General features: G+C 55.0%; 1 protein-coding gene across 12 annotated transcripts in view; it reads right to left on the reverse strand.

The window, feature by feature from the left end:
* The window catches only part of MYO9B (myosin IXB), an 88,517-nt gene that overhangs the window by 61,596 nt on the left and 12,526 nt on the right, over window positions 1-14,395 (reverse strand). For 11 of the 12 annotated variants that reach the window (XM_036846434.1, XM_036846430.1, XM_036846425.1 and 8 more), the window contains exon 2: window positions 8,844-9,751. In XM_036846434.1, coding sequence (XP_036702329.1) covers window positions 8,844-9,695 — 852 coding nt within the window. In that variant the 5' untranslated portion in view covers window positions 9,696-9,751. Of the gene's footprint in view, window positions 1-8,843; window positions 9,752-14,395 lie in introns of those variants that run through there. The other variant, XM_036846437.1, reaches the window with a different exon arrangement.

Genomic DNA, 14,395 nt, shown 5'->3' on the forward strand with positions numbered 1-14,395 from the left:
GGATGACAAAATTCCAGCGCATAGGAACCAGCATGAACCGCACCCAAAATCCACTAAAGCTCTTTCATGACGTTCGCCTGCAAGAAAACCCGCAGGGAGTGTGTGACTTCTCAGCTCTGGGGGTCACCACGTGAGTGACTGCATTTTTTTTTTTGTATTGATGAGCAGCTTTTCAAATAACACTTGAAGACTTCGCCCCAAGTGCGCTTGGAAGACCAAACTTGGATGGAAAACCTGACCCTTGCATCCGAACATGCTTCGTTGTTGGTGAGAAAGACGTGAGGAGGTTTCTGGTGGTGGGTGGGCAGTGGCCGTTCTCCTGGCCGTGGCTGGCCACAGGGCAGGAAAAAGCACCAGCCACCCGTTCCCGGAAACGAAGCAGATCGCCAGCCAGAAACTGCATCCCCACCCGCCAGCCACCCCTTGTTAAGCTGGTGAGACAGAACTCAGCACAGCTGGGTTGACGTGTAAGTACAACAGCACGATGTTCACCCCCAAATTTGAACCTATTTGGGCACAGGACATCTGTAACACTGAGATCATTCTTTGCCTGCAGTCGGCCTAAAAATTCTTCTCAACGGGGGTGATTCTGCCCCTCGGGGGACACTTGGTGATGTCTGGGGACATTTATGATTGTCCTGACTGAGAGAGGGGGCGCTACTGGCATCTGGTGGGTGGAGGCCAGGGGTGCTGCTTAACATCCCACAGTGCACGGGACGGTCCCCACCCCAGAGAAGGATCTGGCCCCAGGTGTCAGCAGCGCGGAAGCACAGCCCTGGCCCCTCTGCGTTTCTGTCTGCGAGGCCTGAAGCTGACCCCACACGAGGCCTCATTCACCCTGTCATCCTCTGTGGGATCGGCCCTCCTGCTGTCCCCCTCCTACCCTGGATTCCAGCCTCAGCTCCTGCCCTCCCTCGGGCTGCTCCGCCAACCCAGGGCCCCCCAACGACTTCCCCAAACATCCTGGGGAAGCCACTCGGGGCACAGAAGCAGCCAGTAATTCAATTCCTCCCTCCCTGTAGCTGCCCGGGTGGGACAACCCTCCGAGGCTCTCAGCGATCAGCCTCCAGGCCCCACGGCGTCCTCTCCTCCATCCTTTTGCCTGTCTCCCTATAATGCTTATTCTCCCGGGAGCCCACCCTGGCCTGGCTCTCACTCCCCTCCTTCCCCTGCGTAGAGTGTTGACCCCGATGTTCACAGTGCCGACCTTCCAGCCACCCAGCCTCGAGGACAGCCCAGGTCCAGCTGAGCCTTGACCACTGGCTGGGGGTCGGGGGATGTCTGGCTGGCACACCTCTCCCTGGAGCGCCCCATGCCGCTGCCCCAGCCTCTCCCGAGCCTAATCCCGCTGCCTCCCCACCCAGCTGCCTGCTGACGCCCGACGTTCCCATCAACAGACCAGAGAAACACCCCAAAACGCAAAGCAGACACAATCTGGGCCTCTGGGGCCCTAGGATCCTGGAGACATACAGGCAAGCCCCAGATAAAGGCTCCCGGTCCGGATACCCCTCTTGCTGTGAATGCTTTGGCCCCCTTTGCGGGTTGGGCGTGGGGGTAGAGGTGCGACTTCAGTAACTTCCCTCCTTCTGACCTGATCCTGAGTCTCCTCTCTGCCGGGGCCCACGTCCCCAGAATGGTCCCCAGAGGCCTGTCCGTGGCCCCCATGCCCTTTTCTCAACATTCGCTCCTCCTGGCAAACTTACCTCCTCCCGTAGCTAACGAGCAAGGCCGGGAGGTGCCCCAGCTTGCCGCCTGCTGCTGCGTGACTGGACAACCTCTAAGGCCTGACAAGGCTGGGGTCAAGGGGGTCTTTGTGCTGCCGGCGCATCCCTTGGATGAAGCACCCCGGACCGCGGTCCTCGCAAGCGTCCGGGGAGCAGATCCTGACAGCGCTGTGCAGCCGTCTCTGAGCCCGCCTCCTCCTCCCCCCCCGGGCTCTGTCTGCTCTGATCTGATCCCCTGGCTCGGGGAGCCCGGTCTGCCTTCCGAGGCTTCGGGTGGCTTGCATCACCCATTCACTTCTCACTGCTCCCGAATGCCAGCCCCCTTCTGGTCACCAGCCTCTTCGCAGGGGTGGCAGGCCCATGCAGATGGATGACACAGACGGACGGACCTAGGTGTGTCCGCCCGCCCACGGCCCGCCCTCGGCACGCCCGGGAGGCCCGCACACCCAGAGCAGGCTGCTGGCCAGGGCTCCGCCCTCCTCCCCGGATCGGCTCAGTCCATCCCGAGAGTCTCCAGTGGCATCATCTCCACTTCCGCCCCACACCCTCCACCCTCCCGCTGTTGACGGCGGGGGACACTGATGGGGGGACGCTGGCCTGGCTGGGGCAGGGAGGGGGTCAGGACTGAGGAGGAAACTCAACTGCAGAGTCAGCCACACAAAGGATTGAAATCCTGAGAAAACTGGTGAGAGGTTAAAAAAAAATGTGGTCTTATCCATACAGTGGACTGTTAGCCAGAAGAAGGAATGAAGCACTGACACACGCTACAGTGCGCATAAACCTGGAAAAAACCAAGCTGAGCGCCAGGAGCCAGACACAAAAGGCCACATCTTGTGTGATCCCATGAAATGTCCAGAACAGGCAAACCCACAGAGGCAGAAAGCAGATCAGTGGTTGTCAGGGGCTGGGGCTGGGGCAAGGGCGATGGGGAGTGACTGGTCATGGGGTCTCCTTTTGAGGGGGATGAAAATGTTCTAGTGCTAGATAGAGGTGAAGGTTGCACAACATTGTGAATCTGCTAAAAAAAATACTGAATTGTTCATTCGAAATGGGTGAATTATACCTCAACAAAGCTCTTAAACAGAAAACCTAACTGCAGAGGCACACCCCTGGTTCTGGAACCTTGTGTCACACCGGTTGAGTGCTTTGCCCGTGTGTCCCCAGTGATGGGCAGAGGTTGGCCCATCCTCACCCTGTGGGAGGGAAAGACATGTTCTGGGCAGGTGTCCCTGCGGGTCAAGGTCAAGGTGAACGATGGCATGTTGGTTCAGGGTGACCTGCTCGGGTAGGCCGGCCAGTGCTGACAGAGGGTAGAGGGAACAGACCCAGTGGCCTGAGGGGTGGGTGGAGACTGGGGGAGTCTGGGGTCATGTGACACTGGGTCTGTGGGGCCCTCAGTCGGGGCTGGTGCTCAGGACCAAGGCCGGCACATATCCCAGTCCCAGGACAGGCTCCTTCAGGGCCCCCGAGGTGGGTCAGGGGCAGCAGAGAGCTCCAGGACACCCTCGGTCCCACGCCCTGCTGTCCTGGTCACCAGCCTCCTGTGGGTGTGCCAGGCAGCTCGGGGTGCCACCATCTCCCAGCCTTCTCTCTCTGCGTGGGCCGGGACACAGTGGCTACATGGAGTTCCCAAAACCCCGGCCTCTGGCCGCTTGGGAAAATGGCCCAGCCAGCAAGGATCCTCGTTTCGTTTCTGCTTTCGAAATTAAAACCCTGTGCGCGTTGGCAAATGTCAGTGGCGTGTGTTACGGTTCAGGAAGGACAAAGAGAACCCTGGCCTAAGCACCCTCCACCCTCAGCCCTGATGCCGAGGCAGAGGGGCACGTCCTGGGTGGGCTTTGTGGCCAGCCCGGTGGCTGAGGGCCGGGGCGGCTGCATCACAATGTCGCCAGGTTCTCAGAGGGCACCCGGCATGGGTAACGGACCCCAGACTGCACTGCCCTGGTGAGCCTGCCTTCTGCACCTTCAGTATTTCTGAGCTAAGGCAACACTCCTGCACAAACGTCGCGTTTCTGGGGGCGGTTCAGGGGGCAGGCTGCAGGGTGGCCGAGCGACATCGTGTGAAACGGTGACAGTAACAGTTAACTGCAGCGGGTGGGCAGATCAGCTGATTGGAACCGGCTTTCCACAGTGCCGCCTTCCTGTTTTCCGGTCAGAATTGCACAGCAAGTTTGCAACCCCTGCCTGGGGGGGGTGCCCGGCGATACCCAAACCTCAAAACAACTCAACTTCTCCTTTCAGGGAGCTGAGAAAAAGTCCCGATCGGCTTCCTGCGGCCCCAGCCGAGCTGAGAGAGGAAATCTTTCACGAAGGTGCAGAGGGGTACCGTGAACTTAGACTCAGGCTGGGTTCTAACGGTGGTCTGGCTGTGGCTGCCTGCAGTGTGGCCTGGGGTACCCAGACTGTACTGGGTCGACTTGTGTCCCTCAAAAAGATATGTCCAAGTCCTGATCTCTGGAACCTGTGAGTGGGACCTTCTTTGGAAATAGGGTCTTTGCAGATGGAATTAAAGTAAGGATCTTGAGGTGAGATCATCTTGGATTTAGGGTAGGCCCTAAATCTAATGACGGTGTTCTTGTAAGAGAAAGGAGATTCGAGATACAGAGGCAGAGGGGGGAGAAGGCCATATGGACACAGAGACAGAGCCTGGAGTGATGAGGCCACAAGCCAAGGAATGCCAAAGGGTTGCTGGCAGCCACCAGAAACCAGGAGAGAGACACGGGATGGCTTCTCCGTCGGAGCCTCCAGAAGGAGCCAGCCCTGCCTACACCTTGATTTCAGACTTCTGGCCCCCAGAACTGCGAGAGAATAAATTCCTGTTGTTTTAAGCCCTCCACCTCCACCCTCTCCCATTGACAGCACTCTGTGATGGCAGCCTCGGGACATTTACACACCAGCACACCTCTCTGGGGCTCTGTTTTCTCATCTTTAAAATGAGCAGAGCTGTTGTGAGTCCTCAGAGAGACGATGGATGAAGACCGTGGCACCCAAAGCCTGACACACAGTGGGCCCGAAGGCACGGTAGCTAATTATTCCTGTTATTAGAAAGTAACTCTCAAGTTAGCTCAGAATGGTTGGGACTTACTTATGGACAATTGCTAAACCATCAGCACTTGAAAGAAACGGTGACTGGGTCTTGTGGGATTACAAGCTGTGACTAAGGCAGCTGTTCTCACCCAGGGGAGATTCTGCTCCCAGGGGACACTTGGTGATGTCTGGGGACATTTTTCGGTTGTTGCCACTGGGGGGGAGGGGGTGCTACCGGCATCAGGTGGGTGGAGGCCAGGGGTGCTGCTCAACACCCCACAGCGTACACGACGGCCCCCAGCCCAGAGACTGACCCGGCCCCAGACGTCAGTGGTGCTCTGGCTGCAAAGCCTGGCTCTAAACTAAAACAACCTTCTCCCTTTTCCAAATGGTCGCCTCAGGAAGCACATTTATGGCTGTGACGTGGATCTGGCTCAAGCCTGTTTTGGAAGCTGGCATGGGCACCGCCCTCCAGCAGCTCCTAACCCCTGGGGAAATTTGGCCTTGCCGCCTCCCACCGCTGAGGCTCGAGGGAGGCAGCCAGGCAAGGTCAGAGGCATCTGACTCACGGGGTGCAGACACCCGCCACGGAGGTGACTAACGGCCCTCATAGAATGTGCCAGAATCCTTCGGGGCAATGGCAGGGGAGGAGCACGGAGGCCAGCAGGAGGACGGATGGGCCCCCAGGATCACCAGTGGCGGCCCTTGGGGAAGAAGGCACAAGACACGTCCAGCTGCCGCTCGGCGGGGGACTGCTGTGGGCTGACTTGTGTCCCCCCCGCGAAAGGCTCGTCATATTGTCCTGACGCTGGACCCTGTGAACGTGGCCTGATGTGGAAATGGGTCTTTGCTGACGTAATTAGTTAGGATGAGGTCCTCCTGGATTGGGGCGGCCGCCGAACCCAATGATGACCGGTGTCTTTATAGGAATAGAAGGCAATGTGATGACAGAGGCTGGGATCGGAGCAACACAAGCCAAGGAGCGCCTGCCTGGAGCCCCCAGAAGTGCAAAGAGGCAAGAAAGCATCTGCCCCTAGAGCCTTCCGAGGGAGTGTGGCCCTGCCCACACCTAGACTTCAGACTTCGGGCCTCCAGAACCGTGAGAGAGAGTAAATTCCTCTCTCTGACGCCACCCAGTCTGTGGTACTTTGTTAGGGCAGCGCCAGGAACCTCATCCCGGTGCCCTGGATGGTCCTCAGCTAGAAGAGGAAGCTGCACCGTGGGGCCAAACCTGCCTCCTCGTTGTGGTGCACTGAAACCCTGGGGCTCGGCATCCTCATCGAACCTTGCCACACCCACCCGCCTGCCCGGTTCTGTGAGGGGTGAAGGGCCCACTTGGCAAAATGCCCTGCTCAGTAAATGCTGGGTCCGTCCTCTTGTTCCTGTCCCCGACTTCTAAAGTCACTCAGGGCCTGCATTGCTTTATCCTGTCCTAGAGCACCTGTTATGGGCCCCGGCCATTGCTGGGAGGACAGTGGGGCCGTTGGTGGTTTCACGGCAGCTGAGTTCCAGAGCTGGGATGGAGCCAGATTGAACCTGGGACACCCTCCGTAGCTCCCACATCACACAGTGCCCACCCCGTGATCCTGCAAGGCCCTGAATGATCTGCTGTCACCTCCTTGTCCCCACCGCCTCCTGCTTTGCCCCTTGCTCACCCCACTCCTGCTCCTTCCCGTGCCCTCCAGGGCCCCTGACTTTCTTCAACACGCCAGGCACGGTCCAGCCTCCCGGCTTTTTGCACTGGCCGTGTCCCCCTCCCAGACGTCGCATCGCTCGCCCCACCCGCTTCCGGGCCCGGCTCGGCATCACCTTCTCGCCTCCTGCCCCCTTACCCCTTCTTCCGCGAACCCGCCCACTGTTCTCATCGGCTCTTAGCTCACACGCGAGGCCGCTGTCTGTCTTGCTGCCTGCCTCCTCGTCACCAGGCGGCAGCTCCCTGTGGGCAGGCCTCTGTGTTGATTTTGGCCACTGCATAGCCCGGTGCCAAGAACGGTGCCTGCACGCGGAATATTTGCAGAATGAATGGACGATTAGAGGAGGGAACGCATGCAGGGTACACAGCACTGAAGAGAAAAGCGTCCGTTCTGCGGCCGGATCACTAGGTAGTCTTTGAAATGCTTGCGTAAAAAATGACAATGACTCTTTACATTACATGTATAGGAGAAGACAGATATAGGACAGATATGTGTCCTGGCACGGGGCCAGGCTGTACAGCCCCAGCTAATTTCTTGCTCATGATCTCAGAGATTGTCAGAGAGGAAGAGGAACTGAAGCGTATTCAGCCGGCACAGCTCAGATGGGATTTCAGTGAATTTCAGTAAGAAGCTGGAGGTCAATGTTTCAGGGCGGGTGGGACCCCTGAACCTACCCCCGCCCCCACCCCACCCCAAGCCTACTCCTCGGACAGAGGGTCTGGGGTCCTGCGGATGGACAGACTGCAGCACATCCAGCGGGTGTTACTCAGCAACATGAAGATATGAGGTCTCGAGCCGAGAAAAGATGCAGAGGAACCTTAGTACTAGTATTTAGTACTAAGTGAAAGAAGCCGGTCTGAAAAGACTACAGACGGTATGATTCCAGCCATCCAGCATCCTGGAAAAGGCAAAACTATGGAGACAGTAAAAGGATCAGTGGTTTCCGGGAGCTGGAGGGAGGGAGGGGGATAAACAGGCAGAACACAGGGGATTTTCAGGGCAGTAGAACTATTCTGTGTGATACTCATGGTGGATACATTGTGCATTTGTCCAAACAAATGCGCAGCAGATGCAACACTGAGTGAATCCTAATGTACACCGTGGACTTTAGTTAATAATGATATGTCAATACTGGCTCACCAATTGTTAACAAATACAACATGTTAATGACAGGGGGAAGAGCAGAAGTGGCAGGAGAATACGGGAACTCTCCGTACTGTCTGTTCAGTATTTCTATAAACCTAAAACTGCTCGAAGAAATAGAGTGACTTATGTCATTATATTTAATAAAATTTAACTATTTAAGTTACATACTTAAAATCATTTAATCACTGCAAAATCTTATTAAAAGCGGAAAGCAAGCAAGCAGAGTCTTAGACCCCAAACCCAGAGGCGCACACCCCGGGCCCATACGCAGCCCTGGCCCTCACCAGGTGACGACGGTTAAGTTATGTTCTGAGACGTGGATGCGTCTCGTCCTAAGACCCTGAGAGTGAGTGATCACTGCGATCGCTTCCACTGCCTCCGTGTCCAGAAGGCTCACCCACAGTGACACATCCGTGACTCCTGCGGGGTCTGGCCAATGGGAACACTGGAGAGGCCGCAGGAAGCTGGGGCATTTCCTCCCCCGCTGACTCTTTGGCACTGCCAAGCAGCCCCTCCTCTAGCCCGTCCCCAGCCCCCAGGCCTGAACTCATCTTGCTGGCTTCCTTCTAGCCCACGGTCCCACCCCCTGCCAGAAACACCCCGCCATGAACTATTCAGTTTGGACACGCCATCCTTCTCTTTCTGGGACCCGGAGTGCAGACCGCCGTCCCTCCAGACACTGGGAGTACATTAAGAGGACATCAAGGCGGTGATCAGGCCTTGTTATCTTCTCTATTCTGATGCTTTGACACCTGGGGCCTGGCTGACCCCGGAGGGACTGCCCCCGCCAGGGCTGGCCGAGTCCTAGAGAGAGCAAAGGACTCTCCTACAAACACGCCCTCCAAACACAAACCAACCACTTCAGAGCCTACGCCCGCCCCCCACCATTATCACGTTCTCACACTCAGGGCTACTCTCTCCCTGCCCTGCTCACCCCAGGGCCAAGTACCAGACAACCAGGGCAGCCCTTATGCTCCCAAACTCTGAAATTATTCAAACTGGCCACCCTAAGCCTGCTTACCCTGCCTCACCGGACCCTTCCCACGAAAACCACGACAGACACCTGCCTACACCCTCCCCTGGCTCCTGCTGCCTCCTGATGAGCCCTGGTGCCCCCTTGTGTGGCCCTGCATGGCGTGCCAAGTCTCCTGTTTCTGGAAAACGTGAGTATAACTGTTTCCTCCACGGCCGTTATCTGAACGATAACCAAACCCACGTGTTAAGGCCCCTCCCGCCGAGCGGTCCCGCTCACCTCCAGCACCGGACCAGCACCGAGGATGGTCCTCTCGACGCCGCTGGCGTAGCCCTTCTGGCTCAGGGCGGTGAGGCAGTGGATCAGGAAGTTGGTGCTCTGCGTCTTGCCAGAGCCGCTCTCGCCTGAGATGACGATGCACTGGTTGACGTGCTTCCGGAGCATGGCGTAGTAGGTGACGTCGGCCAGCGCGAACACGTGCGGCTCCAGCTTGCCCAGCTGCTGGTTCTCGTACATCTTCACGTACTTGGGGTTGTAGATGGGGAGGAACTTGAAGGGGTTGACGGCCACGAGGATGCTCCCGGCATACGTGTAGATCTTCTGCTGCAGGAAGCGGTGTTTGAGGTTCTTCAGGAGGTTCTCCTCGGTCAGTTCGGGGAGGTTGCACAGGTCATCAAAGTCCGCCTGCGGCCGGGGCAGGAGGCCACGCTCCACCAGGCGCCGGGTGGCCGTGGCCTGGGACATGAGCTGCATGTGCACGTACTTGATGGTCCCGTCTGCGTTGCGCTCCTGCAGCAGGAAGTAGTAGCCGTCCTCCTGGGGGTGCTCGTCCTGCGCCCGCCGTGGCCACAGCAGCACACGGTGCACAGGCGAGTCGTTGGCATCCAGCACCCACTCCTCCCCGCCCGTCTCCTTGACCTCCACCAGCACGTAGCGCTTGCTGCCGTCCAGCTGCAGGCTGGTGATGGCGTCCTGGATGACGTCGGACGTGGTGCTGTCCTTGGTGGCTGTCACGCGGCACGAGGCCTGGCACGGGGTCTGGCTCTCGCTGGTGGCCAGCTGCGGGTAGATGTGCAGGTGGTAGGCCGCCTGCCCCCGGTGGCCGGAGCTGCCCGCCTCTTTCACACTCATCCTGCCGGCGGCCTGGCCTCAGCATGCCTCCCGGGCTCGGGGCGCGCGTCCTGGAGCTGGAAGGGAGGGGGGTGGCAAAATCAGAAGGGCGAAGGTGGGGGTGGGGCGACACTGACATCCACCTCTGGACAGACGGCCTCAGACCCATGGCCTGAATCCGTGGGCTCTCCTGAAGAGCCAGAAGGGCCGAAGAGCCTTATCTGTCCTTAAACGTGACACTCACCTAAGGTTTGTGGCTCCTGCAGAGCGACATCACCAGGCCCCTCCTGCCAAGATCAAACCCTTCCCCTGGAGTTTGCTCCGTCCCAGGCCCCATCCCTCCCCACCAGCCTCTCAACCCTCAAGTCCAATGGCCACAACCATCTCAGAGCTCAGCCCTTCCTGGACTCTCCTCTCTGGCAAAACCTCCCCTGGCAGATCCCTACGCGGACGAAGACGCGGCCTCATGGGCCTTGGTTATGTCCCCAAAACACATGAGGAAGGTTGCGAGAGGAAGGTTGGGATGAGCAAGACTGAACCTGCCCCGAAACTCAGGTACCTTGAAACCCCCGGGTACATGAAATCCCACTGAGGAGGATGAAGTCAGGGAGGGCCCCCAAAAACTCGCTCGAGAGAACTGCTCAGAGTACATTTGCTTCTAGAACCCACAACCCCATTCCAATCATGACAAGAACATCAGCCCCAAATTAGGGGCATCCTGTGGGACGCCTGCAGTCCTCCCCAAGATTGTGAAGGTCATGAGCAACAAGGAAAGACCAAGGAGTCATCCCAGGCAGAGGAAACTGGGGAGACATGATGACAATGTAACAGGGTTCCCTGGACCAAATGCATTTGCTCCTAAAGACATTTCGGGAAAGAGAGAAAAGGCAGCCAATGCTGGCAACAGCTCATTTTGTGTCTTGGAGCAAAAGGCAGAAAGGCAGTGTGGGTCACGTGGGGGCCCACTGTGTGCCACCCAAGCGTGGCTGAAGATACAAAGATGAACCAGACCTTGGCTCAAAGCCCAGCGGGAGAAGCTGATATGCAAACAAATGTGAGAGAATATCAACCATGAGCGTGAGAAGTTACTGTTCCCAAGAGCCAGAGAAGGCTTTAGGCTAATGGTAACATCTAAGAGGGGTTCTGAAGGATGAAGAGGAGTTCACAACGAAGCTCTGCCCATTCATGTACATATTGTCCACAGCTGCCTTTCTTATATCAGCATAAGTGAATAGTCACGACACAGATTAGTAACCTTAAGAACTGGAAAGTTGAACATACTTATTTTCCAGTCTTTTATAGAAACAGTATGCAGACCTCTGCCCTGGGCAGAAGCATGACTCAGAGGCTGAGATGATCTGGGTTCTGGGAAACTGAGTCCCACAGCAGTGTTAGGAGGGTGGGGGACGGGTGAGGCTGAACAAAACCAGACATTATGAAGCTGCTACAAACAGGTAGGTAGGTAGTGGCAACAGGTAGGAAGGTTGGGGGAGATGGGAATATTTAATTTTCTAAACTTTCCCCCAAATTATTAAGTAACTTTGGTATATTTCCTTCCAGTTTAATAGATGTTACATGTTTTAATAAAACCTGAATTGCTCTTAATGTGGTATGTTGGTACAGATGAACATTTCTCTGTGTCATGAAATACGCTTTGAAACATGATTTCTGAGTTCTTGGACACACATCTTCGTGTCCAAGTCTGAGCATTTCCTTGGGATCAGTTCACTCATGTAGAATTAGCAGATAAATGGATGTGAACATTGATAAGTGTCTTTATTCAAAAAGCCACAGTATCCTGCAGAAAAATTCTATGAAACGGTGGGGCTCATCTACTCTGGAAACACTTTGGCAGTTTCTTTAAAAGTTAATTATACGCCTAGCATGTGACCCACTCCTAGGAGCCACTCCTAGGACTTAAGAGAAATGAAGCAGATGTTCATACAGATATTGTACATGAATGTTCTTTTTTTCTAAAATTAATTAATTAATTAATTAATTTATGGCTGCGTTGGGTCTTTGTTGCTGCACGTGGGCTTTCTCTAGTTGCGGTGAGCGGGGGCTACTCTTTGCTGCGGTGCGCGGGCTTCTTATTGTGGCGGCTTCTCTTGTTGTGGAGCACGGGCTCTAGGTGCGCGGGCTTCAGTAGTTGTGGCTCATGGGCTCTAGAGCGCAGGCTCAGTAGTTGTGGTGCACAGGCTTAGTTGCTCTGCGGCACCTGGGATCTTCCTGGACCAGGGCTTGAACCCGTGTCCCCTGCATTGGCAGGCTGATTCTTAACCACTGCACCACCAGGGAAGTCCCTACATGAATGTTCTTAATGGCATTGTTTCTAAAAGTCCCAGACTAGAAACAAGCTGAACATACACAAACCGGTGAATGGACGAATAAACCAGCCACACAATGGAACATGACTCAGCTGTGAGAAGGGACACAACACAATCCTCACAACAGCATGGAACAACACGGAACAATCTCAGAATCTGTGTGCTGAGTGAAAGACAGAAGACGAAAAAGAGTACCTGTAGACCCAGCAATTCCACTCCTAGGTATGGACCCAAAAAGACTTAAAAACAGGGATTCAAACAGATACTTGGACACACACGTTCACAGCAACCCTATTCACAATAGCCAAAAGGTGGAAACAACCCAAATTTCCATCAGCTGATGAATGGATGAACAGAATGTGGTCCATCCACACAATGGAATGTTACTGATTCATGCTACAATGTGGATGAACTCTGAAAACATTATGCTGAATGAAAGAAGACAGAGACCAAAGGCCACATGTTGTATGAGCCCATTTATATGAAATGTCCAGAACAGGCAAATCCATAGAAATAGAAAGTAGACCAGTGGTTCCCAGGGGCTGGGAAGTGAAGAGGCGGAGGAATGGGGAGAGATTCCTGATGGACACAGGGTTTCCTTTTGGGGTGATGGAAAAGTTCTGGAGCTAGATAGAGGTGATGGTTGCAAAACATTACGAATATGCTAAATACCATTGAATTGTTCACTTTAAGTGGTTAATTTAATGTTATACAAATTTCATCTCAATAAAATTTTCAAGAGTACATATTATATGATTCCACATACAGGTGACCCTTGAACAACATGGGTTTGTACTCCGTGGGTTCACTTATATGCAGATTTTTTTCACTAAATATGTACTTTAGTAGTACATAATCTGTGGTTGGTTGAACCCCAGGATGGAGAGCCACAGATATGGAGAGCCAACTGTAAAGTTATACACAGATTTAATTCTAATTTTTTTTTTTTAATAATTATTTATTTGGCTGAGACTGGTCTTAGCTGCAGCACACAGGATTTTTTTTTTTTTTTTTCCAATTGCGGCATGTGGGATCTTTTTTAGTTGCGGCATGCGGGCTCTTTCAATTGCGCATGCGGGCTCTTAAGTGGCATGCAGGATCTAGTTCCCTGACCAGGGATTGATCCCGGGCCCCCTGCAATGGGAGCATGGAGTCTTAACCACTGGACCACCAGGGAAGTCCTTATACATGGATTTTTGACTGCGTGTGTATATGAGGGTCAGCGTCCTTAACCCCTGTGTTGTTCAAGGGTCAACTCTACGTAAATTTCTAAAAAGTGTAAACTAATTAGAGACAGAAAACTGATTGTTGGCTGCTTGGAGGAGGGGGACAGGGCGGGAGGACAAAGGAGCCAGGGAGAGTTTTTGGGTGATGGATGTGCTCACTATCTTGATCGTGGTCGTGGGCTCCTGGGTGCTTGCATGTGTCACAACTCATCCAATCACACACTTCAAATAAGTGCCATTTATAGTGTATCGATTATACCCAATAAAGCTGTTTAAAACAAAGCATGTGGATTATGAAAGGACCCAATTTCCCAGGAGTGCAACTTTTAAAAACCTCTTGCTTACTTTTCAAAATGCCCAATCCTCGAGCCCAGCCACCGAGTTCCTCAGATGCCACTGCAAGGAAACGGCTGGGAATCTATGAACTTGTCTGTGTTCAGAGGTGCCAGGTGGTGCCGCCCACCTGACCATCCCCTGGAAACTCTGAGAGCTAACTGCAGGATGTTCCTGGGCAGCCCCAGAAGGCTGTGGAGGGTGGGTAGTTTATGCGCTTCCAAGCCTGGTGAGAGAGGCAGGAGCCCAAACTGTAGATCTGCACCTTAATCACGGCCACATGAACGCACGTGTGTGCTTGTGAACATACATGTACGAATGTGAGCACACGTGTAGACACGGACACGCGTGATTGAATACACACTCTCATACGACCGTGCTCACACACGCACGCACACAAACGTGGACACACATGCACAAACAGAATTTCATTTGAACACACCCACACTCACGTGTGTGCACACACACACACGCGCGCAGACCCAGGGCTTCAGGCAGAGCCTGAACCTCTGTGACACGCACTCGTGGAGACACGGCTCATGAGCGCCACAACTTCTGGGGGCACGTTCCAGCTCAAGGACCAGGGGCTTTGGATGGTCTCACGCCCAAGCTGCCTGGAAGCAGGCGGCAGAAAGGTCACATGGATGCGCCTGCTTTCTCCTCCCAGCGGACACCGAGCTGGGCTGAGCGAGGAGAAGCCATCAGGGCCCAACCACGTGATCTTGCCCGCGGGGCCTCTGTCACCTGCCCTGACAAGGGTCTGGTTGACGCTGGGACAGGCTGAAGGCTGTGTGGCCCGCTGAGCTCCGTGCTGTCCCACATCCTCCAGGGCTCG

This window comes from Balaenoptera musculus, chromosome 3, assembly GCF_009873245.2.
Source record: "Balaenoptera musculus isolate JJ_BM4_2016_0621 chromosome 3, mBalMus1.pri.v3, whole genome shotgun sequence".
Lineage (NCBI taxonomy): Eukaryota > Metazoa > Chordata > Mammalia > Artiodactyla > Balaenopteridae > Balaenoptera > Balaenoptera musculus.